We start from the raw sequence: 27,163 nt of genomic DNA, 5'->3' as shown, positions 1-27,163 counted from the left end.
TCCTAACCTCTCCCTCATCTTTGAGAGTTTGCATTGCACTATAATGAGCTTTGCATATAGATTATTCAATTGGAAATGTAAGCAATTTACTGGTTAATAGATGAAAAAAAGCATATTATGAGTGATTTGTTAATGAGAAATAACTGTTCCATATGTACAAAGCATTTCTGGACATTTAAAAAGAGTAAGGGTTGGTTCAGAAGGGGAGACAGCAGACTGGGGATTCATATTAAATTGTGAAATGCTAATGAAGGGTATAGAAGCCAGATTAACTCCAGCTTCCTGCTGCCTCTGCAATTAGAGGAAGTTAACCTCGCATTTATCCAAATTATACTGCATCTGGCATTGATGTGCCTACTCACCAAACCTGTCTAGATCATGCTAAAGGATCTCTGCATCCTCGTCACAGTTCAGCTTCCCACCCAACTTAGTATCATCTGCAAACTTTGAGATGTTACATTTTGTTCCGTCACCCAAATCATTAATATATTGTGAATGGCTGGAGTCCTAGCACCGATCCCACTAGTTACTGCCCGCCAATTTGAAAAAGACCCATTAATTCCTACTGTTTGTTTCCTCTCTGCCAGCCAGTTTTCTACCCATCTCAATACGTTTCCCCAATCCCACGCGCTTTAATCTCTGCTCAATAATCTCTTATACAGGACTTTGTCAAACGCTTTCTTAAAGTCCAAACATACCACATCAACTGGCTCCCTCTTGTCAACTTTTCTAGTCACATCATCACAGAATTCCAACAGATTTGTCAAGCATGATTTCCCCTTCATAAATCCATGCTGACTGTCTGATTCTGCCATTGCTTTCGAAATGCTCCGCTATAAAGCTCTTGATAATGGATTCGAGAATTTTCCCCACTACCAATGTTAGGTTTCCTGATCAATAATTCCCTGGTTTCTTTCTATCTCCCCTTTTGAATAATGGAGTAACATTATCTACTCTCCAATGTGCAGGGATTCTTTCAGAGTCTATAGAATCCCAGAGATGACCACCAATGCATCCACTATTTCTACAGCCACTTCCAGAGCTACTCTGGGATGTAGAATATCAGGCCTGGGGATTTATCTGACTTCAATTCTCTCAATTTCTCTACTAAGATGAATTACTGGTTGGAATGTTGTCAGGGACCATAATTTTTGTGGTATCCAATGCCATTAACTGTTTCTTGATATCATGTGGAGTGAATTGAATTGGCTGTCATCCACTCAACACTTCTGGCTGAGGATTGCTGCAAATGTTTCAGCCTTATCACCATCAAGCCTGCACTTCCTGAACACTCTGGGCAATTTAACATGGCCAGTCCACCTAACCTGCGCATCCCTGGATACTAAAGGGCAATTCAGCATGGCCAGTCCACCTAACCTGTACACCCATGAACACGATGGGCAATTCAGCATGGCCAGACCACCTAACCAGCACATCTGTAAACTGTGGGAGGAAACCGGAATACCCGGAGGAAACCCGTGCAGGCACGGGGAGAATGTGCAAACTCCACACATATAGTCACCAAAGGCTAGAACTGAATGCAGGTCAATCTCTGTAGCTGTCAGACAGCAATGGGCTAAACACTGTGCTGCCCTTAATATTGAAAACCTGAGTTCCAGAACTTGCTTCTCCCTTAGCCAAGCTGTTCCAATACAGTTACAACACTGACATCTACCCAACAATGTAGAAGCTTGCCAGTTTTGCCCTGTACATAAGAAGCAGGACAAATCCAACCTGGCTAAATTACCACTCCAACAGTTGACTATTGAACATCAGTAAAGTGATGGTGTCACCGACAATGCTATCAGAGCAGCATCTGCTCAGTGACGCCCAGATTGGGTTCTACCAAGGCCACTCAGCTCCTGACCCATTACATGGACAAAAGAGCTGAATTCTGCCCAATATGTTGGGCTCTTCCATCATTGAGGGTGGAGTTCTTTGTGCAGCTTTCACCTCCAGTGAGTTGTCGAATAGTTTACTACCATTTATGACTGGATATGGCAGCACTGCGGAGCTTAGATCTGATACGTTGGTTGTGGAATTGCTTAGCTTTGTCACTTGCTGTTTGCCAACTAGAACTGTTTTAAAGCTTCACCAGGTTGACCCCTCATTTTCAGGTTTGCCTGGCGCTGCTCCTGCCATGCTCTCTGGCACTCTCCATTGAACCAGTGTTGATCCCCTGGCTTGATGGTACTGGGTGAGTGGGCCATGAGATTACAGATTGTGCTGGAATGCCTCATAGGTGCCCAATCTTGAGTCGCTATTTGCAATCTGTCCTAATTAGCATGGTGATAGTGCCACATAACGCAATGGAAGTTATTCTCAATGTGAAGGCAGGACTTCATCTCCACGAGCAGTGGTTACCCTTACTGATACTGTCATGGACAGTACATCTGCAGGTTGGTAAGGATGAGGTCGAGTGTGCTTTTCCCTCTTGTTGGTTCTCATATTCAGAGGCTGCACACACCTAGAATCTGATAGATTGAGCAAATGGTTTTAAACCTGATTGCACTCATTTTAGTTTCTCGCTTCACTGACTGTGGCACTACTTCAACTGCCTTCACTCGATCCTCTTCCCAAGGATTCAGATAAACCATGGCTATAGTCATAGTGATGGACAAGATGATTCAAAAGTAGATCACACATGGATTTCCAAGAGGAAAGGTGCTCTGTCACATGGTGAATGGAACCATCTCGGGGCCTGGAATGAACATTATTTACAGGAGGTCAGGGGCTGACTGAGCTATGAGGTATTCCCCATTTACATAGACCCTAAATGCAGTGTCAAGGCTGGTACCTGACCAATGGTCATGGTTGAGGTACATGAGGGTACCAATGTATCCATCCCAGCTCCAGCTAACACCATCTGAGCAGGGAGATGAATTTCTCCATAGCTGGGAGACCACACAGCTGAGTTGGCATATACTGAGGCAACTCTGTCATTCAACAACATTTGAGTCACATTCATGACCGGGCAGTTACCTGTGCTTTTGTTGTCCTTCAGACCGTACACAAAGACATCCTTCATAAAGGCCTGCAGTTCCTGGTCTGTCTGAACAGCCTCATCATCATCATAATAAATGTTCACCACTTCGGTGACAAAACTGTCAGAAATAAAGGAACACTCATCAGTAACAATGAGAACAGAAAGGTCTCACTGTTTCAGAAGTGCACTTGGAGGTAGATCAGATGCTAAATGGGATTGAAAAGTAGATGTATTGAGGATGTTTCCTCATCTAGGGCAATCTAGAACGAGTGGTCGTAGTTTTAGGAAAAGAGGGTAGCAGTTGAAAACAAAGATTAAGAAGAAGTACTTCTCTCAAAGGGTCATGAATCTGTGGAATTCACTGTCCCAGAGGTTGGTGGATAGGGGGACATTGAATACATTTTAGGAGGAGATTTTTAATTAGGAATGGCTGATGGCTTATAGAGAGTAGGCAGGAAAGTGGAGTTGAGGCTGAGATGAGATCAGCCATGACTGTATTAGAAGGCAGAAGAGGTTGAATAGTCTATGCCAGACCCTGGTCATTATATTCTTATGTTCTTAGGCGTTTTGGTATACAGCGATGCACTTTAACCCAGAATCTCTGGTGGGTTCTGCATTGCTCTCGATACCGGTACAGTTAGTGAACAGTGTGTATGCTCACTGACCTGGGAAGTGGAAATGGTGAGACAGTTGCCTTAAAATTGCTGAGGTACGTTGTAACTCTCCAAATGCATCAATGTGCCTTTTTATTTTCTTCAGTATTCCTACTGAGACTACATTCTCCTCATTCTTAAAGTTCTTTTTATACTTCTTTCAAACTTACAAGTGCTATCACTGAGCCCTACGAATCCTGAAAGGCAAGGACAAGATGGGTTTTGATTTTAATTGTTGCTTCCTTATCTGACTTTTTGAGGGGGATGTATTCTGTTTGAGAATTAATCCAGGGTTTTAGCTGTGCCTATCGACACAGACCTCTTCCTGACTCCTGTCTTTGTTCGTCGCTGCAAACACACACAGGTAATGCTGGACTGCAGGCCAGCCAGTGAGGAAAGCAATAATGCACAGAACCTTTCTCAGCAGAGGAAGGTTAGATTATATTACAGTGTGGAAACAGGCCCTTCGGCCCAACAAGTCCACACCGACCCACCGAAGCGCAACCCATCCATACTCCTACATTTACCCCTTACCTAACACTACGGGCAATTTAGCATGGCCAATTCACCTGGCCTGCACATCTTTGGATTGTGGGAGGAAACCGGAGCACCCGGAGGAAACCCACACAGACACGGGGAGAACGTGCAAACTCCACACAGTCAGTTGCCTGAGGCGGGAATTGAACCCGGGTCTCTGGTGCTGTGAGGCAGCAGTGCTAACCACTGTGCCACCGTGCCGCCCAGATGTTTGGGTCAGCAGCTTTTAGAAAGGATCATAAGGGTAAGGGAGGGGAAAAAGAAGGCCGAGAGGAGATTTGATAGAGATTTTCAAAATCATGAGCAGGTTGGGTAGAGTAAATGGAGGGAGCTGTTTCTGCCTGTAAGGGAGAAAGGAATGTGAGAGGCATACATTTAAAACGATGTGCAAATGAAGCAAGGATGATATGAGAGTAAATCTTTTCACACAGAAAGTAGTTAGGATAGGAAACACACTGCCTAGCAATCTGGTGGAGGCAGGTTCAATTGAGGCATTCAAGAGGGGAATGGGATGATTATTTGGATTAAAATGGTGTTCAGGGTAGTTGAGAATGGGGGTTGAGTATTGGCACTTGGTAACAGAACAGGTGCCGACATGATGGTCTGAATGGCCTCCTTCTAAGGCACAACATTTCTAAGGTTCTGTGATGTGGACATCTTGGGCAGGGCCACCATTTGATGCTCATCCCTAGTTGCCCTTGAACTGAGTGACTGATGAGTGCAATGACAGAGCGCAGAGAGTCGACTACATTGCTTTAGGCCTGCGATCAAATGTAGGCCAGACCCAGTAAAAACAGCATTTTCCTTTCGTAAAGGACACCAGTGACTTTTGGTCTTTATAATATTAATGACAATTACTTAGACTAACCTCCCAATTCAGATGGTATTAAGTGAGTTTAAATCCCATCAGGTGCCATTGGAGGACTTGAACCTTAGAGCCTTAACCTGGGATATCTGGATGACTGAATGAACTTGGGGCCACTGGAAGACGCGTTCAGTTACAATGCCACAACACCACTATCTCTCCGTGATCCATCCTGATCTGTCCCTAAGCACTTGGGTTCAACCCATCCTGAAATCCAGATGTTGAGAATAGGAGCTGGCCTCCAACTTACCTCTGGACAGCTTCCCAGACTCTCAGGCCATCATCCCTGTAGTAGTAATAAGGAAGAGCATCAGTGTTGTCTAGCCCACGCATCTTGATGCTCTCAGGAAAGCAGAAGGATTTATAGTTGAGTTCGGACATGGCTCGTTGAACCATTCGAACGTGACCCCCTCCTCCTGTGCCGTTCGCCTGTACACAACCAAATAAACATCAGACACACTGCTCAAGACATGAACCAATGCAAACAGCTCCTCACAGCTGGGTTTACCTTGTCAAAGAGGCCACACTCACAGATCAGCTGCTCCCTTGCTTTGGTGTTAATTGCAATGGTAAATCGAACATGAGGCACCAAGAGCTGAAGGCCCATGCAGTGGGAAAAGGAAAGGGAAGATGTTAACTGGCAAGTGACTGATTGTATTTTGACATTAGTGAAAACAGACAAATTAAAATATCCAAACACTCTTACAGCTCTGTGTCAATCCCATCCCAAACTCATCCCAGGGCACTGTTCTCTCTCTCTGATAGCTTCTTTACACTGTCCCCTATCAAACACTCTCAGGACAGGTACAGTATGGGGTTATATACAGAGTAAAGCTCCCTCTACACTGTCCCCTATCGAACACTCTCAGGACAGGTACAGTATGGGGTTATACACAGAGTAAAGCTCCCTCTACACTGTCCCCTATCGAACACTCTCAGAACAGGTACAGTATGGGATTATACACAGAGTAAAGCTCCCTCTACACTGTCCCCTATCGAACACTCTCAGGACAGGTACAGTATGGGGTTATACACAGAGTAAAGCTCCCTCTACACTGTCCCCTATCGAACACTCTCAGGACAGGTACAGTATGGGATTATACACAGAGTAAAGCTCCCTCTACACTGTCCCCTATTCAACACTCCCAGGACAGGGACAGCGCATGGCTGGATACAGAGAAATTATCATGGACACTGACAATTGTATCTTTGCTGAGTATTCACTGGGAATGAGACAGGGACTGACCACATTAACTTCAAGTTAACAGTCAGTGTAAAGGAAGTAATATCTCCCTTCCCTGGAATGGGATTTCAGCCCACTCCCAGGGATGGAGCCACAGAATTGATCCCAGTCTCACCCAGTTCACGATGAGCAGATATTTTTGCTACACCCCTCTGACAATATCTTCGGGAGCCGAAGATCAAGAGAGCGTACCTTGAACAGAGGGTGAACAGCTGGGAGCTGTCGATACAGAGCTATACCAAACACTTCCGACATAAGGTGAGTCTTCAGGAGATGGGTGACAGTCTGATGAACGTGAAAGTCTGTTGACCTCACCCATATTTTTGCCAACAACCAATCATACTTATCGTCAGTGGGGAGGAATATGGGATTATCTGGCCCAGGTTCTTGTTTCAGCTGTTGAAAAAAAAACAAAATCGTTGTGTTACTGGTGGCCGGGTATTCGATCCGTAACTGTTGCAGGATTTTAATCAGAAGCCAAAGGTAGGTCGAAGTAAATCCTAAATAAACCTCAGAACAGAAGGCAGAGCTTGGGAACACTGTGAAACAGAACACAGAGCTAAGGGAGAATGACTGAGTTAAACAGTGGGAAGGAAAGTGTCAGAATGGACTGGCTAATGCAACATGGGACTTGTTACGTTAACTTCAATAGCACTGACTGAATTGCAGGGACAAGTATGGTGACAAGAAAACTTGCCAATGTAATGATTTTTTTCTGAATCAGCATTGCTCAAAATATACTCAAAGGTCAGTGAGGGAGGGATGACTAGGCCACCAGGAAGGAATAAAGGAATTAATGGACAGCAACAAAGGAATTAATTATCGGTGCAATAAGAAGGAAAACTAATGTTGTTATAAACATGAATGGGTTGTAAGTAATTCTGAGTTTTGGATATTAGTACAAGATTTAGGCAATTTGGTGTTCTTAGAAACATTTTGCAAACATATGTTATTAACCAATGAGCTCTAGTTTTAGATGCACCAGAGAAGGCAAAAGACAAAAGGTGGGGAACAGGGAAAAGTAAGAAAGGGAAGGTTAGAGAGTGGACAGCGAACAAAGAAATTGTTGCCTTCCAACGGGCAAGAAAGAGATAAGGGCATCATTAAATTGTATGCCTGTAAATGCACAGGGTATTGTGAACAAAACTGGGGAACTGCAAGCAGAAATAGCTTGAGGGGAAATGGCATAGTGGCATTGACAGAAATATGGCTCAAATCAGCAGGAATTGGATACTTAACAGCTGCATTATAAGGCACTTAGCAGAAACAAGGTAAGTACAAAGGGAGGAGGTGTAGCAGTCTTCGAGTCATGGAAACAGACCCTTCAGTCCATGTTGTACATAGTCCCAAACTAAACTGGTCCCACTCGCCTGCTTCTGGCCTATATCCCTCCAAATCTTTCCTATTCATGTATCTATCCAAATAGATATTAAACATTGTAATTGTACTCGCATTCACCACTTCCTCAGGAAGTTCATTCCGCATGTGAACCACCTGATTTGTAAAAAGAATTGCCTCTCATGTTTTTATTAAATCTCTCTGCTCTCATGTTAAAAAATGTGCCCCCTGGTCTTGAAACCCCTTTTCCTAGGGAAAAGACAACTATCATTAACTCTATCTATACCTCTCATTATTTTATAAACTTCTATCAGGTCGCCTCTCAGCCTCCTAAGCTCCAGTGAAAAAAGTCCCAGCCTTTCTTCATAACTCAAACCTTCCATACCTGACAACATTCTGGTAAATCTCTTCTGAACCCTCTTCAGCTTGATAATAACCTTTCTATAACTGGGCGACCAGTCACAGTATTCCAGAAGAGGCCCCACCTATGTCCTGTACACCCTCAACATGACTTCTCAACCTCTGTACGGATCATTCTACTGTAACACATGTTTGGTTAATGCAAATTCGCTATAACATGATTGACAATCTGGAGACACTGTTTCTATAGTGCAAACTTTGAAAGCATGTGATTGTTATATTACAATTTCAACCCCATTACTTTAAATGGTGCTGCTAGTACACAATGTTCTTATAGCAAGGGATTGCATAAGAACGGAACTACCACGTTATAGGAGAACCGACTGTACTCAACGGACTGAGAATGAAGACAAGTGTGCCAAACGCCTTTCTAACCATCCTGTCTACATTTGACGCAAACTTTAAATAATTACGCACCTGAACTCCTAGGTCCGCTCCAACTCTACCCAAGGGCCTACCATTAATTGTATAAGCCCAACCTTGTTTGTTGTACCAAAATCCAAACCTCACCTTTATCCAGTTTGAACGCCATCTACCACTTCTCAGCCCATTGACCCATTTGATCAAGATCTCTTTGTAATCTTAGAAACTCTCCTTCACTGAGTCACCAATTTTGGCGTCGTTCGCAAACTCACTAACTGTGCCTTCTATATTCTCATCCAAATCACTTATCTAAATGGCAAACAAAAGAGGACCCAGAACCAATCCGTGGGGTCAAAGCTAATTTCATTGTCCTTGAACAAGATGCAGTTCCTGAATTAGAATCTGTATGGCTGGAGGTGAGAAACAGGAACAGTGACCTTATGGGTATTTATTATTGACCTCCAAAGAGTGGAGATAAAGTAGCAATAAACATTTGTAGGCAACTTGTCGAAAGTCGGGTTGTGATAATTGGGGATTTCAATTATCCAAGGACAGATTGGGAAAAAGATAATGTGGAGCACAGAAATGGAGAAATTCCTGTAATGTGTGCAGGAGAACTTTCTGGAACAGGACATCTCCAGTCCTACCAGGAAGGAAACTGTGCTGCTCTGATTCTAGGCAATGAGGCAGGCCAAGTGGAGAGTGTCAGAGTGGGGGAGTATTTAATAAATAGCGATCATAATATAATAAAGTTCAATATTAAATTGGAAAAGGACAAATTTTAGGGTTCTAAATGTTGAACTGGGATATGTTGATTGGAAATCTTTTTTGATAGCTAAAATAGTGGATGAGAAATAGGGAGATTTCCAATATAGAGATGAATACTGTGCAAGCTAGTTACCCTCTCTGAGGCTTAGATTAGATTACTTACAGTGTGGAAACAGGCCCTTCGGCCCAACAAGTCCACACCACCCTCCAAAGAGCAACCCACCCAGACCCATTCCCCTACACCTAACACTATGGGCAATTTAGCATGGCCAATTCACCTAACCTTCACATCTTTGGACTGTGGGAGGAAACCAGAGCACCCGGAGGAAACCCACGCAGTCACGGGGAGAATGTGCAAACTCCACACAGACAGTCACCTGAGGCAGGAATTGAACCTGGCTTCCTGGCACTATGAAGCAGCAGTGCTAACCACTGTGCAAATGTGAGTTACATACCCATGAGAAATAAACACAGGATATCCAAAGCCAGAGAACCCTGGATGACGAAGAATACTAATCAAGAAATATGGAAGAAAAAGGAGGCAAATGATCCATACTGGAATAATAATAGCAAAGAAATCAGGAAGAGTATCTCAAATGCAGGAGAGAAGCGAAGGCTGGAATAAGGAAGGCTAAAAGAAAGCAGGAGAAAACAATAGCAAGCCGAGCTCTAACAGTAAATTGTTTGCCAAGCATATTGATAGTAAAGCTGAAAATGTGTTGCTGGAAAAGCGCAGCAGGTCAGGCAGCATCCAGAGAACAGGAGAATCGACGTTTCGGGCATAAGCCCTTCTTCAGGAATTCCTGAAGAAGGGCTTATGCCCAAAACGTCGATTCTCCTGTTCCCTGGATGCTGCCTGACCTGCTGCGCTTTTCCAGCAACACATTTTCAGCTCTGATCTCCAGCATCTGCAGTCCTCACTTTCTCCTCCATATTGATAGTAAAGAATTAGTTAGGGATAGAGTGAGGACCATAAGAAATTAGGAGGGGAAACTGCGTACTGAAGCAAAGCATATAACTTTGACAGAAATACAGGAGTAGAGGGACTTTGGGATTCACCTGCATGATTCACTGAAGGTGGCCAGACATGCTGCAGCGGCTGTGAAGAAGGTTTTTAGGATCCTTGAGTTGGTAAATAGAGACTTAGAATATAAAAGCAAGGCCACGTTGATTCAGTTTTGGACACCTTATTTCAGAAAGGATATTAAATCCCTGGACCGGGTGCAAAGAATAATACCAGGAATGAGGAATTTTAGATACAGGAAAAGATTAAGGAGATTGGGTTTATTTTCTTTGGAGCAGAGAAGATTAAGAGGTGAGCTTATTTAGATGTTCAAAATTATGAACAATTTTGACAAGGTAAAGAAGGGCATTCTGTTTCCACTCGTCAGCATGCCAACAACTCGGGGTTACAACTTCAAGACTTTCAATAAGAGAGCTAGGAGTGAGATGAAGAGAAACATCTTTTCTTGGAGAATTGTTAGTATTTGGAATACACTGCCTGGGAGAGTGGTGGAAGTGGACTCCATGAGAGATTTCAAAAGGGAGCTGGATATATATTTGAAAATGAAGGCATTAGAGATAGGGCTGGAGAATGGGACTGGTTGGGTAGATCTTTCAGGAGCTGGGACAGGTGTGACGGGCTGAATTGCCTTCCTCTGTGCTGTACTATGTATTTGACTCAACTAACAAGGCCACAACACCTGCAGCTGTTGGAATAAGACTTCCATTTTTACTGAGTCACACTTGACAAAAGCATAAACAGTCTGCAACACCTCAATAAACAATTAATCACAAACGAATAAAGACTACCTTTATTTACTTTTAAAAATAAGTCTTAAGGACCGTATTTTCATTTTCACTGTGTGAAAAAAACACGCTGTGAGAATAGGAAAGACAACTCACTACCAGGTAATTCTGACCAGCCTCATACAGAGAACACTGCCACTGGAATGAATGGGATACTGTTCATTTTCAGAAAAGGTGAACATTATGAAAGAATTCATTGTATTAGAGTGAGAGATCACGTATACATAGAACCATTCAAGCAAATTAAGCAGTGCCACATTATCAGCAAATCAGATGTTCACAGCAACATTTGAATAAGACTGGGTGGTATTCTCAAGGGGACTACAAAATAAAGAGTTTGAATGCTATGTTCCGTTCATGCATGTGGGTAACTGGGTGTGGTGAGGAAGTGACCCACTTCAGCTGGAAAATCTAAAGGTCAGGACAGGTAGTCAGAAGTTTGTATCCACAGTGTTTTGTCTCAAGGGAGGAAGGGGCTCCCTATCTATGAGCTGGGTTTTAAATCCAGTTTGAAGTCTGCTTTGTGTTATTGCTAAGTATATCATGTGTTTGTTACTGAAATTGTTTTTAGTTGTTCAATGACTTGATCCTACTGAATAAAATCTGATTTGATTCATAAACTCAGTGCTCTTGTCTTGCCTGATGGTACACCGTTGTCAAACTTGTCATATTAAACTGTGCTCTGTAAGCTGAGGGGTTCTCCATACATTGCATGGACCACAGGGCATCCTCAGGTAAGGTGAAGGGCAGTGAGTCATGCTTCCTGATCAACACCTTCCTGACACTCAGATCCTGGCAAGCCATTCCCTCCCCCGATGGAGAATCCCTTACAGTAAAATGCTGGCCCTGCTATCTGCCTCCTTGAGTTCACCTCTGCCAGCCCTGACAGCAATCTACAGATCACCCCGTGTCGACGTGAAGAATGCCCTGGATGAAATGTACACCGCGTGAAACATTCTGAAGGTGAGGTTCCCTGAAGCTTTTTTTCATCGTGGCCAGCAGCTTCAACCAGGCCAACCTCAAGAGGGTGCTGCCAAAGTAGCACCAACACATCTCCTGCTCAACATGACCGCCAACGACGCCGACTGCTCCATTACCAGCCCACACTTCAGGCAATCAGATCACAAGACTGTGTTCCTCCTCCCAGCTTACAATCAGAAGCTGAAACAGGAGAGTCCCTCAGAGAAAGAAATACAATGCTGATCTGAGCCAAAGAGTTAGAACATAGAACATAGAAGAATACAGCGCAGTACAGGCCCTTCGGCCCTCGATGTTGCGCCAATCCAAGCCCACCTAACCTACACTAGCCCACTATCCTCCATATGCCTATCCAATGCCAGACTTAAATGCCCATAATGAGGGAGAGTCCACCACTGCTACTGGCAGGGCATTCCATGAACTCACGACTCGCTGAGTAAAGAACCTACCCCTAACATCTGTCCTATACCTACCCCCCCTTAATTTAAAGCTATGCCCCCTCGTAATAGCTGACTCCATACGTGGAAAAAGATTCTCACTGTCGACCCTATCTAAACCCCTAATCATCTTGTAAAACTGCTTGGAGTCGATGGATTGGACCGTATTCAAGTACTCAGCAGAAAACCTGGCTGAGTACACTACCACTGTGATGGACTTCATTAGCAATTGTGTGGAGGACTGCGTGCCAAACAACTCATTCCAGGTGTTCCCCAACCGCACACCTTGGATGAACCGGGACATCTACTTCCTGCTGAAGACCAGATGTGCAGCATTCAAGTTGGAAGGCACAGACCTAAATTGAAATTCCAGATATGACCTCTGCAAAGCCATCAGAGATGCCTCAAGGCCAGACTGGACCAAGTTAGAGGCTTAAACCAACCAGATAGACTCCTGCCACCTGTGGCGAGGCCTAAGCAACATAACGGGAAATATAATGAAGCAGAGCAAGGTAGGGGACAAAGACTGAATGTACTGAATGCTTTCTATGCTCGGTTCGAACAGAATGCCAGCAGGGCGGTGTCACCTGCCCCGACAGCCCCAGACACACCTGTCTCCTCAGACCCCGTTGCAGATGTCAGATCAGTCCTCCTGAGAGTCAACTCATGGAATGTGATGGCTCCAGATGGAGGCCATGGCCATGCAGTTAGATTCCTGTGTGGACCAGCTTACAGAGGTATTCACTGACATCTTCAACCTCTCCCTCCTACAAGCCTAAATCCCCATCTGCTTCAAGAAGACCACCCATCATCCCAGTACCTAAGAAAGCAAATGCAACCTACCCTAATGATTACTGCCCAATGGCTCTGACCTCCAGGAGTGCTTCATGGCACACATCAACCCTTGTTTCCCAGCCTGCCTCAATCCCCTACAATTTGCCTACCAACGTAACAGGTCCACAGCGGACACCATTTCCGCCCTGCACTCAACCCTGGAACATCTGGACAACAAGGACACCTACATCAGACTCCTGCTCATTAACTACAGCTCCACCTTCAACACCATTATCTCCTCCAGATTGATCTCAAAACTCCAAAACCTAGGTCTCCACTACTTTCCTTTGCAACTTGATCCTCAGCTTCCAGTCCCACAGACTGCAATCAGTGAAGATAAACAACTGCACCTCCTCCACTCAACACTGGAGTGAGTCCCTCAAGGATACCTTCTCAGTTCTCTATGGTACTCCCTGCACAGCCACGACTGTGTAGCCAAATTTCAAATGAACGCCATCTGTAAATTTGTTGATGACACCACGGGGGTAGAACAGAGATCAAACAACGATGAGTCAGAGTATAGAAAGGAGATAGAGGTTTACTGACTTGGTGTACTGAGAACCTCGCTCCCAAAACTAAAGAACTGATCACTGACTTCATAAAGGAAGGAGAACACAATCCCATCTACATCAATAGAGTGGAGATGGAGAGAGTTGAGAGTACCAAGTTCCGAGGAGTGATGATAACCGACAACCTGTCTTGGACTTTCCACGTAGATGCGATGATCAAGACATCACAGCATCGCCTCTTCTTCCTCAGGTGGCTCAGGAAGTTTGGCATGTCCATTAGGACCCTCACCAACCTTTATGGATGCACCACAGAAAGCACACTGTCCGGGTACGTAACGGCCTAGTTCAGCAACTGTTCTGCCCAGGATGTAAGAAACTACAGAAGGTTGTGTGCACAGCCCAGACCATCACAGAAGCCAACCTCCCATCCACACACTTCATTTACATGTCTCATTGCCGCAGAAAGACTATCAACATCATTAAAGACCCATCGCACCCAGTAAAGATCCCCTCCAATCCCTTCCATCAGGCAGAAGATACAGAAGCTTGAACACACAGACACACACACACACACAAAACACACACACACACACACAACACACACACACACACACACAACACACACACATACACACACACACACACACAACACACACACACACACACACAACACACACACATACACACACACACAAACACACACACACACAACACACACATACACACAACACACACACACACAAAACACACACACACAACACACACACACACACAACACACACACATACAACACACACAACACACACACACACACACACAACACACACACATACACACACACACACAAACACACACACACACAACACACACACACACACACAACACACACACACACAACACACACACACACGCACACACACTCACCAGCAGGTTCAAGGACAGCTTCTTCCCTGCTGTTACTAGACTGATGAATGGACTCTCTGACTTCAAATATTGTTGATCTTGTTAATGTTTATCTTGCCTCATGCGACCCTGTTCAGTGTAACCGAGATGCCTCACTCTGTCCAAGTTTCTTTCACCCTATGATCTGTATCTATGAACACCTCCAGTCTGTGCACAAACATGACCCTGACCTTACTGCAGTTGGTCATTTTAACACCGTGTCCTGCTTGTATGCCCATGTCTGTCCTTGGCATGTTGCAGTGTTCCAGTGATTCCCAGCACAAACTGGAAGGACACCATCACATCTTCAGACTAGGCACTTTGCGGCCACTGGATTTAACAATGTGTTCAACACCTTCAAATTGTGAACCAACTCCCATTTCTTCCCTTTGTTTTAGCTTTACTTGTTATATTCTCTGTCACTGTGACCTCTCTTCCTTCCCCCATCCCAGTGGGACTGTCTGTTCTTTCCAGTCTGGCAGGAGACACACCATTGTTCTGCCTTTCTCACATTCCGATCATTTAATCTGCCCAACATCTTTTCTCCATCGGCACCCTAAACCCCGCCAGCACCACACCTGTCCCCCAACTATAGCATAAATGCTGTTATCTCCACAGCTCTGATGTAGTGTCATCTAAACTCAAAATGTTAGCTTGTTCTGTCTCCATGGATCCTGTCTGATCTGCTGTAGTCTCCAGCATTTGTTGTTACCTGTATGTCCTTGCTTACTATGATCTGCCTGTACTGCTGGCAAACAAAGCTTTTCACTGTAATTAGGTACACGTGGCAATAAATCAAATTAACCAATCAATGAATATTCAAAATGTGTAGTTTGAAGGAGGGGGTCTGATGCTGGAAAAGCACAGCCGGTCAGTTAGCATCCGAGGTGCAGGAGAATCAACGTTTTGGGCATAAGCCCTTCATCAGGAATGAATCCTGATGAAGGGCTTATGCCCAAAACATCAATTCCCCTGCTCCTTGGATGCTGCCTGACCTGCTGTGCTTTTCCAGCAACACACTCGCGTCTCTGATCTCTAGCATCTGCAGTCCTCACTTACTCCCAGTTTGAAGAAGGAATCAATTTGAAGTTTTTAATTAGGCGAACTCCACCAAATTGAAATAATCTAAATTCTGTAAACTCCCTTTTAGATTAGATTACTTACAGTGTGGAAACAGGCCCTTCGGCCCACCAAGTTCACACCGCCCCGCCGAAGAGCAACCCACCCATACCCCTACATTTACCCCTTACCTAACACTACGGGCAATTTAGCATGGCCAATTCACCTGACCTGCACATCTTTGGACTGTGGGAGGAAACCGGAGCACCCGGAGGAAACCCACGCAGACACAGGGAGAATGTGCAAACTCCACACAGTCAGTCGCCTGAGGCGGGAATTGAACCCGGGTCTCTGGTGCTATGAGGCAGCAGTGCTAACCACTGTGCCACCGTGTCGCCCTCAAATCCTTTTGAACCTTATGTTAGGGAACAGAGCAAAGTAAAAATAACTAAGCTCACACAACCAGATGATCTGCAACAGAAAATCGGAAACAAATATATGAGAAAGAATTTAACTGCTTTCTATAAGCAGGAGGAAGAGGGCATCTCAGAATCTTTGGAGTTTGGCAAATATTAATAGGTAAAATTAAAAAAATTAAGACTGTGAATATTTGTGGTTTTTTTAAACTGGGTTTACATTGTCTTTAGAAAATGGGGAGTGGTAGCAAAAGCTGCAACAACGGAGAGGTCAGAATTCATTAAAAAGCAGACAGAAATTTTACTAAGTGCAAGGACATGAAAAGTATGTGCAATTGGGATTGTCATAGTGGGCATTTAGAACAGTTAAAGAAATAGCAAACGAGCAGGGGGAAAATGAGAGATAGCCAGTGGATGTTTTCCAAATATTGATATATACAGATTGTGATTGACTGGGAATGGGGGTAGCATCTACTGAGTAACACCAAGGCATCATGGAGGGAGAGAGAGAGATGGCCCAGATATTGCACAGATTCCTATAACTGTTCACAACAACCCTTTGACAGGCCTGTGACATAGTCAATATTCAGTTTGGATTATATATCCAGCATAGAGTACATATAACTATCAAAATTAATATTGTTAAGATTAGATTAGATTAGATTCCCTACAGTGTGGAAGCAGGCCCTTCGGCCCAACAACTACATTTACCCCTGCCCAATGCACCTAACATTATGGGCAATTTAGCATGGCCAATTCATCTAACCTGCACATCTTTGGACTGTGGGAAGAAACTGGAGTAAACTCATGCAGACACGAGGAAAATATGTAAATTCCACACAGACAGTCACCCGAGGTTGGAATCGAACCCAGGTCCCTGGCGCTGTGAGGTGTGTGTAACTCAAATTATAGAAATACTTGGGAAAATAGGCTATCAGCTCGTTGGTGCCCATGCTTTGACTGGTCTACGAGCTGTTCACTGACTGGGCGGACAGGTCGTGTCCTCTCAGGTCAATTTTAAAAAGAATCACAATATACTAAATGAACAGCAGGGACAGACTTTTCCCCTGTGTTCTGACATCACTGTAACAGTTCATGCGGTCATTATCTCTCATTTGTTTGTGGAAGCTTGCTGTGCCAAAGCAGGCAATTGCATTTTGAACATTACAGAAGTGAAGAAACTTCAAAAAAAACTTTGTTGGCTGCAAGAGGGAGCACAGTTACCTCACAGCGCCAGGGATCTGGGTTCGATTCCGGCCTCGGGTGACTGTCTGTGTGGGGTTTGCACATTCTCCCCGTGTCTACGTGGGTTTCCTCCGGGTGCTCCGGTTTCCTTCCACAATCCAAAGATGTGCAGGTCAGGTGAATTGCCTATGCTAAATTGCCTGTAGTGCTCAGGGATGTGTAGGTTAGGTGTATTATCTGATGTAAATGTTTGCGTTAGTCTTCGGAGGGTCAGTGCGGACCTATTGGGCTGAAGGGACATCCAGTCCCTGTAACCTGACTGCCCCGGTCGACCCATTGTATCAGCCTGAACTCATCTCTTCCCACCTCGACACCGTCCTTTCCCCCTTAGTCCAGGAACTCCCTACCTACATTCGTGACACCACCCTTCACCTCCTCCCACATTTTTGTTTCCCTGGCACCCAACACCTCATCTTCACCATGGACATCCAGTCCCTGTACACATCAATCTGCCGTGACAAAGGTCTCCAAGTCCTCCGTTTCGTCCTCTCACTCCGTCCCAACCAGTACTCTTCCACCGACACCCTCATCCGCCTGGCTGAACTGGCCCTCACCCTCAACAACTTCTCCTTCCAATACTTTCACTTCCTCCAAACCCAGCTATGCCTGCCTCTTTGTCAGATACATGGAATAATCCACCTTCCGCCGTTACACTGGCACCACCACCCATCTGTTCCTCCGCTACATCGATGACTGTATCGGCGCCATCTCGTGCTCCCACGAGGAGGTTGAACAGTTCATCAACTTCACCAACACCTTCCACCCCGACCTCAAATTCACCTGGACCATCTCAGACACCTCCTTCCCCTTCCTGGACCTCTCCATTACTGACTCTGGCGACTGACTAACCACAGACATCTATGACAAACCCACCGACCCCGCCCCATCTAGACGACTGTCCGCCCACCCTACGTCCTGCACAAATGCCATCCCTTATCCCCAATTCCTCCGCCTCCACTGCATCAGTTCCCAGGATGCCCAATTCCACCTCAGAAAGTCCCAGGTGGCCTCCTTCTTCCATGATTGCAACTTTCCTTCCCACGTGGTTTACAATGTAATCCACTGCATCTCCTCTACTTCACGCACCATCGTACTTGAACCGCACCCCTCCCACGCAACAAGGACAGAACCCCCTTGGTCCTCACCTTTCACCCCACCAACCTCCGCATACATCACATCATCCTCTGCCACCTCCAAATGGACCCCCCCACCAGAGATATATTTCCTTCCCCACATGCAATCAGAGTTTCGGAGAGACCATTCCCTCCGTGACTCCCTTGTCAGGTCCATGCCCCCCAGTCCACACCCCACTCCTGGCACCTTTCCCTGCCACCACAAGAAGTGTAAAATCTGCACCAACCTCCATCCAAGGCCCCAAGGGATCCTTCCACATCCGTCAGAAATTTACCTGTACCTCTACCAATGTCATCTGCTACATCTACATTGGGTAGACAGGACGCCTTCTTGCAAATCATTTCAGAGAACACATCTGGGACACCCACACCCACCAACCCCACCGCCCCGTGGCTGAACAGTTCAACTCCCCCTCCCACTCCATCAAGGACATGCAGGCCCTGGGCCTCCTCAACCACCAAATCGTTACCACCCAATGCCTGGAGGAGGAATGCCTCATATTCCGCCTTGGGACCTGCAAGCACACGAGATCAACGTGGATTTCAACAGCTTCCTCATTTCCTCTCCCCCAACATTATCCCAGTCCAAGCCTCCAACTTGGCACTTGCCCTCCGAATCGGTCCATCACTGCCCCTCTGACCTACCACCTTCTCCCTTACCTTCATCCACCTATCGCTTTCCCAGCTACCTCCCCCCAATCCCACCCTCCCTCCCATTTACCTCTCAGCCCCCCGGCCCACAAGCCTCATTCCTGATGAAGCGCTTATACCCGAAACATTGATTCTCCTGTCCCTCGGATGCTGCCTGACCAGCTGTGCTTTACCAGCACCACACTCTCGACTCCTCCTTGTTGGGCCAAAGGGCCTGTTTCCACACTGTAGGGATGCTATATCTTCTATATCTATATCTCTCTAAACCCTGTGACATAGGAAGTATTAACTGATGTAAACTCATGACCTGTGTCAATTGCGTAGTCATGTGACACAACAGTAATGGAGTCGTTGACTAGACACTCGGAAGAAATCCTGAGTGTGTGGAAAGTGCAACATAAAACACATCTTCATGTCCCATCCAACAACGTACTTTCAGCCAGCTCACAATGCCTCCTCTTAGTTGTTTGAAAGGATGTTAACCACCTCAGCCTCCTCCACTCCACTGCATAATTTGTGTTCAGCACCAATTACAGTATTCTGTTCAGTTCTGGACACCACAGAAGGATGTCAAGACCTGGAGCACATTAGAGATTCACCAGAATGGAATGAAGGGTTAAAAGCTCCCGTTACTTGTAGAAGTGGGATAGTTCCTCTTGAAGCAGAGAAAGCTTGTGACGAGATTTATTAGAAGCGTTCAAAATAATGAGGGGATTTAATGGAACAGCAAGTGAGAAACTATTCTCTTGGGGGCTTGGTAACTCCAGGACACTATCAGATCTGAAGAGGAGAATTTTCTTTGTACAGCAAATTGCCTGGAAGCCAATCAAGCAGTAAATCTTAAAAAGAAGTTGGTTAAGCACCTGAAGAGAAATTTGCAGGGTCTGTGCAAGTGAAAGAAATTGGCTAGTTCCTTAAATAAGGTGGCACAGGCAGCAATGGGCAGAATGGCCTCCTGACCTGTATAATCAAACAATCACATTCTTTCTACAATACTGAAGCTTCACTGAGGTCATTGTTTCAACTCTGTCCTCCACAAAGACTGGAAATAGAAAACTTTCCCTCACAAACAACAGAATTTTAAGACCTGGTGTCAACTAATCCCTGACCCCTGTTCACTTGTGGTAATGCCTTGTTCTCTGCTTTGATTTTCTTTATTCGAGAGCTCACCTACCTGGATTGCGATGGGCACCAGCTTATTTTGGGCATTATTGTACAGCAGGCACAGGGGTGCTGTCAGGTACTGGATGGTGCAGGGATCAGTGCAGTTGGCAGGAATTCCATCCATCACCTCGTAGTCTGCCACGTAAATGTTTCCTTTCTGTCAGAAGATCAAAACACGCTATCAATTTACATTCCCTCTTTTGCAAATTTCCTGGGGTGAGGTGTCGGTGCAGGGACATGGATCTGGGCTGGGGGTGATCCCGGGGGCAGTGACTTGGGCTGGGGGTGATTGGGGGGGCAGTGACTTGGGCTGGGGGTGATCCAGGGGAATAATGACTTGGGCTGGGAGTGATCAGGGGAGGGGGTCAAGTGACTTGGACTGGGGGTGATCGGGGGGGCAGTGACTTGGGCTGGGGACGACCGGGGCAAGTGACTTGGGCTGGGGGTGATCAGGGGAGGGGGGTGCAGTGACTTGGGCTGGGGGTGATCGGGGGAGGGGGGACAGTGACTTGGGCTGGGGGTGATCGGGGGAGGGGAGTGCAGTGACTTGGGCTGGGGGTGAGGGGGGGCAGTGACTTGGGCTGGGGGCAATCGGGGGAGGGGGGGGCAGTGACCTGGGCTGGGTGGATTGTCAGAATAGTGACCTATGCTTGGGTGGGGGTGCTCTCCCCTTGTGCTGGAGATTTTCCTGTATTCCAACCTTTAGGTCTGATGTTAGCCCAGGATCTCACCAAGCTGCTCAACTCTGGAAGGCTGTGCACTGGAGTAATATCCTATCCTCTCACAGCGAAGAATCTAAGGACAAGGAGAGGATGCCAGGCTGACTACTTTGTCCTGGCACTGGCTGGCGTATACCAGCTCTCATCTGCTGCGATGACAGTATGGAAGCCCAGAGGAAATGCTACCAATAACGCTGCTGCAGAGGCTCTGCATCTATTCGCCAGATTGCCCTTCTTCTGACGGTCAATCTTCATCTGCATTGGGGATTTACCCAGTTGAAGATAACTACTGGAATCACTGCTGGATAATTTCTGAGTGCTGCTGATGGGGATATGAAGAAATGACAACTGCCTTTTCGATCTGCTGTTTCTCACTGAAGTGATCGGTTTTGGACGTTGTGAGACACACTGCTCCGTGATCAGTGATCTGAGCTTCCCATGGCCCATTTTAATCCTTTTTGCTCCCCCCCCCGTCCCTCACCCTCACTGGTGTCGCCTCCCTTCGGGACACTCCCATGCTGATACCCTTCCCTGCACCCTCATACTGATGGCCCTCCCTGACAGGCACCTTGTCCACAGCTGTGCCCTTTGTATCTCTGCAGTAACCGGAGGTTGAGGATCTCTGTACCTCGATCTCTTCTTCCAGTGTCATTTGCCGCTCCAGGCAGATCTGCACCATTTCATTGGTAACGGGGAATTTCTCCGGCAATCTGTTGCATTTCTTGAAGATGACGGGATTGCATCCGTTCAGAAACTGGTATCCAAACATGAAATCCTCCTGCCAGTGCTGCATGACGTACTCTGCAAGAGGCACAAACATTACCACCCTCCTCATCAGTTTGTCTCCTTCCCACTTCCCCTCCTGACTGTCATAACTCAGCGCAGGCCTGCTCCCTCCTTCAGCTGTCCATTCCTCCTCAACATGCATCCGACTAAACTCTAGTGACAAAAGCCGAATAACTAGGTGCCTAAATGGAAAACAAGATGCTGTTCTCCAGCTACGGTTGGACTTCACCAGAACACATGTATCGTCAGTGCTCAAAAAGAATGAGATCAGACTTGAAACTATATCTGTTATGTCTCCACAGACAGTGCCAGACCTGCTAAGTTTATCCAGCGCATTTTGCTTTTATTTCGGGTTTCCATTACCTGTATTATTCTATTTTTACAATGGTTACGTTGTTTGACAAAAAGTCCAGAGGATGCCTTATTTAGACCAAGTGGCAGGATTGAGTTTTAACCTGACACGGCTGTTTGGATGCTGGGAGCAAGCCTACCTGGGGCACTAGGAGCTCACAGTGTTTAGAGTGCAGAGTAAATACATGTCATACCTGAAATTGTGTTGCTGATGCGAACAAAAATCTTCTCAAAGTCTGCAAAATCACTCCATGAAGATTGAAACATGTGCATAAACCGATTCACGTACAGATTCTCCATCCTGTACAAAGACATTTCCTTTCATTAGACAGACGTTTGGAATTCTTCTGGGTGTATTGGATGTGCTGGGACAGTGAGGGAGAGAGGAAGCTTGCTGAGTGTATTGGATGTGCTGGGACAGTGAGGGAGGGAGGAAGGTTGCTGGGTGTATTGGATGTGCTGGGACAGTGAGGGTGTGAGGAACGTTGCTTGGGTGTATTGGATGTCCTGGGACAGTGAGGGAGAGAGGAAGGTTGCTGGGTGTATTGGATGTGCTGGGACAGTGAGGGTGTGAGGACGGTTGCTGGGTGCAAGCAATGGTAAGGGGCTTGGACTCACCCTTGGAGGGGTCAGCTTTTGGAGGTTGATCTGCATTCGTAGACAGCGATGGGACCAAATACTCAGTGGAAACAGGGGGATGGTGTCTGATTTCCCCAAAAGTGCTGGTAATAGCATTCTAATAGGAGTCAGAAAATGACTGTTCATTTAATACTACAGTGATGGCCTGGGATCTTCAATTGCCTCACTAACAGACCCTGTGATTAGCACCAAGGGTATGAAATTGTATCTAAACCAAGTAATGTCATAAAATTGATAACACAGCCTGTACACAGTCAATGCAGGAAGAGGCCATTCGGCCCCACTAAATCCACCTGACTATTTCATAAGGTTGTGGCTGATTGGACTGGAGCCAGAATTCCACTTTGCTGTTTACCCACATAAGCCTTAACTCTTTTGTCAGTCAAGTATCCATCAGTCTCTGCCTGGACTATTTTAAGTGGCTCTGCCTCAACCCGCTCGAGAGAAGAGAGTTCCACCGACCAATGAGCCTGTGTAAAATATTACATTTCCAACTCATTTGCATCTTAAATGTGAGCTCCCCTAGTTTTCCACTGTGTTCCCCAGGTCTAGTTTCTCCCACAAGAAAAAAACATCTTTGCAACAACCACTTTATCCACTCTCTTCAGGATCTTGTAACTTACAATAAAATTACTTTACATTCTTCCAAACACCAATGGATATAAGTTCAGTCTGTGCAGCCTTTACTTCCAAGGTAACCCTCCACTGCGCCATACCCAATCCAAGGTATCAAATGAATTAATATTGCCTGAAGTGTTTTCAAAGAATTTACATTCTTTCTTAATAAGGTTGCTAAAACTTTTATTCATACTCCGCATGTGTTCCCACCCATGTTCTGCACAGCTGCAGTCAAACCTCCTTACTTTTAAATTTCATTCCCTTGTGCAAAGACAATATCTTTTTTCATTTTCCTGTATTTTTAATGGCGGATGGTCTTGGAGATGGTGGTCTGGTGGGAAAAGAATGGCTTCAATCAGGGATTGCTGGAGGATTGCTGCATGTGTTGAGAAGTAATTGACCCTCATTGTAAGCACTAATTATATACCTGTTGGTTCCAACAGCCTTTGAAGCACAGTTTGCAGATAAACTGGAGCCAGAGAATAGTGTAGAAATGCAGGTTTGGTTAGCTGACGCTGCCTACACTTTCACAACCACCACTGACGTCACGTCCACTGACACTGCCAATCACGTAACCATTGATGTCACGGCCAATCACATGATTGTTCTCACACACATACTCACCCCAGAGACAATCTCCACCCTCATCCCAACTCCAGCTTAACACGAGGTCCAAGCCACGAACCCTGCCGGTTTTACCAACTCCCTGATCTCCCCCTCACTGAGGGACAAATGGTCAGTCCACATATGTCAACAAGTTTAGCATACATCTCGATGTTGAACACTTTTTCCACAGCCTCCGCTTCTGTATCTACTTCTTCGAATGTGAATCCCACCCTCCGAGGACCCCTTCTCCTGCCCCCACCTAATTCCATCATCCTACAGTTCATGGCTACACTTCATGGTTAACAGTCCATGGCTATAGTCCATGGTTAACAGTCCATGGTTAACTGACTGCAAATACCTGTGGCTACAGTCAATGTTAATTGGTTTTTGGCAAATGAACACCTTGCACACAGGCCATTCATTAAATTGAAGTTTCAGAGAAAATCTGGTGAGTCTTACAACACTATATAAAGCGAACCCAAATAAATGTTCGTAAGTTTTGAGGAAGGGTCACTTGCCCTGAAATGGTAACTCTGAATCCTCTCCACAGATGCTGCCAGAGCTGCTGAGCTTTTCCAGCAATTTCTGTTTTTGTACAAATAAATTTTAATCTGGAGAGACGGTACATCATATAAGAGAAGGGTGGAAAGAGTGGAAAAGTCTAGGTAGCGTTACAGTGGAATGGTGGGAAAATAGTAATTTGACAGCAGGGCAACCAAGCAGTTAAGGTGCATCCACAAAGTTTAATGGCACTGAACAAAAAGAACAAAGAACAAAGACAATTTACAGCCCAGGAACAGACCCTTCGGCCCTCCAAGCCTGAGCCAATCCAAATGTACCGTCTAAACCTGTTGGTCAATTCCTAAGCATCTGTATCCCTCCGCTCCCCACCTACTCATGCATCTGTCCAGACACACCTTAAATGAATCTACCATGCCCGCCTCTCCTACCTCTTCTGGCAAAGTATTCCAGGTACCTACCACCCTCTGTGTAAAGTAGTTGCCGCGTGTAACCCCCTTAAACTTTTCACCTCTCACATTGAAAGTGTGACGTCTTGTTACTGAATCCCTCAAAAAAGCTTATCTCTATCTATCCTGTCTGTATCCTTCATGAGTTTGTAGACCTCAATCAGGTCCCCCCTCAATCCCCTTGTTTCTAATGACAACAATCCTAACCTACACAATCTCTCTTCAAAGCTAACATTTTCCATACCAGGCAACATCCTCGTAAATCTTCTCTGTATCCTCTCCAAAGTGTCCACATCCTTTTGGTAATGTGGTGACCAGAACTGTTACACAGTATTCTAAATGTGATGATGTCTTGTACAATTTTAACATGACCTGCCAGCTCTTATACTGAATACCCCGTCCGATGAAGGCAAGCATACCATATGCCTTTTGACCAATCTAACCACCTGTGCAGCCACCTTCAGGGTACAATGGACCTGAACTCCCAGACACCTCTGCTCATCAAATTTTCCCAAGGCTCTTCCATTTACAATATAGTTTGTTCGAGAATTAGACTTCCCACAATGCATCACCTCACATTTGCCTGGATTGAACTCCATCAGACATAGACAAAACGCAAACACAGACACAGACAGACATAGACACAGACAGACAGACACACACACATACATGCACACACACAACTCTCTCACACACACGTGTTGCTCTACCACTCACGCTCTCTCGCATACACGCTAACACAAAAACATACACTCACTCTCTCACACACGCGTGTGCTCTCACACGTTCTCTCACTTACAAACTCGCTTACACAAACACATACACACTTGCTCTCTCACACACATTCTTTCCCTCTCTCACACACACACAGACACACTTGCTCACACTCACACACACAAATACATGCACTCGCTCTCACTCACACATACACTGTCACATACTTTTGCTCACACGAACATATGTATATAATAGCTCACACACACATGCACACACGTGAACATGCACTAGCTCCCACTCACACATACTACACATATACACAGACACACACACACACACACACACTCTTTCTCTCTCTCTCTCCCTCTCTCCTATACACTCATGTTGGAGAGGACTGGATGGGCTAGCTAAACATGGACGAGGTGATATAGAAACAAAGGATAAGGCTTCTTGCTTCAGAGAACAACAACCGAACATTGGTATCAAAGATCCACATATGCCAGAAGTGGCCAGGAAGACAGTAACCATCATAGGGAGAACAGGGAAAGACACTGGGAAATGCAAACATTAAAAGGGTGAGAAAAGAGACAGGAGTTTAAACCTATAGATTGTGTGATGGGCTTTAAAAGGTGTACTTTGTCCAGGTTTTTTCTAAGAGAGGTTTTGAGCCATTGGTACTGTGCTGTCTGGCCTAAGCCAATCAACAGCTGTGAGGTTTTGAGGTTTGTAAAAATAATTTGGAACAATAGAAGCAGCCTGAATGGGTGGGGTGGGGCTCCCATGGATCCAGAGTTTTAGTTTAGTTTTCAGTAGTTGTTGGGATCTTGAAGCTGGGTGTGGAACCTGTTACATCTCTCTCTCTCTGCTACAGATAAAAGCTGGGCTTCTCTCCCTGCTGCCAGAATTACATGTGAAACAATCTGTTTACTGACGTTACTTTGGCCAAGAGTGTATTTATGGTATGTTACTATATTGAAACAGTTGCTGTTTCATAGTTAAATGATGTTAAACCGAATTATATTATTCTGTTACATTAGAGATAAAGCTATATCAACTCTTCTTTCTTTTGCTGAGCTTTTATGAGCTTGCAAAAGGAATTAGAAGATCAGTAATCATCCAGAATGAGACAGGAGGAATAACAAAGATAAGGGAACAGGCTGGGAATACCACGAGAAGTGGGAAGCCCTTGCAATAGGGACGTTTTATTTAATACAAACAAATTAGAAGGGAAGTTGATACACGATGTCAAATAAAAAGAGTTGGAGAGTTGGAAAGAAGATTTTAGAAAGAACATATTATTTTATCATATTATACAGAATGCTGTGTACAGTAAAAGTGCTCCCTGAGGTGAGATATAAATCTAAAGTCAAATAAGTCACTCAGGATCACTGTATACTGTATTTGATCTG

General features: G+C 45.4%; 1 protein-coding gene across 3 annotated transcripts in view; it reads right to left on the bottom strand.

The window, feature by feature from the left end:
• Positions 1-27,163, bottom strand: part of LOC122541744 (polyunsaturated fatty acid 5-lipoxygenase-like) — a 112,198-nt gene that overhangs the window by 16,365 nt on the left and 68,670 nt on the right. For all 3 annotated transcript variants that reach the window (XM_087982530.1, XM_087982531.1, XM_087982532.1), the window contains 7 exons: positions 22,401-22,507; positions 21,698-21,870; positions 20,361-20,507; positions 6,477-6,680; positions 5,550-5,636; positions 5,292-5,470; positions 2,983-3,104 (listed from right to left, as the gene is read on the bottom strand). In XM_087982530.1, coding sequence (XP_087838656.1) covers positions 2,983-3,104; positions 5,292-5,470; positions 5,550-5,636; positions 6,477-6,680; positions 20,361-20,507; positions 21,698-21,870; positions 22,401-22,507 — 1,019 coding nt within the window. The remainder of the gene's footprint in view (positions 1-2,982; positions 3,105-5,291; positions 5,471-5,549; positions 5,637-6,476; positions 6,681-20,360; positions 20,508-21,697; positions 21,871-22,400; positions 22,508-27,163) is intronic.

This window comes from Chiloscyllium plagiosum, unplaced genomic scaffold, assembly GCF_037043375.1.
Source record: "Chiloscyllium plagiosum isolate Xiang-an unplaced genomic scaffold, Cpla_swu_hap1 HiC_scaffold_43, whole genome shotgun sequence".
In the NCBI taxonomy this organism is placed as follows: domain Eukaryota; kingdom Metazoa; phylum Chordata; class Chondrichthyes; order Orectolobiformes; family Hemiscylliidae; genus Chiloscyllium; species Chiloscyllium plagiosum.
This window is presented reverse-complemented; position numbering and strand designations above follow the sequence as displayed.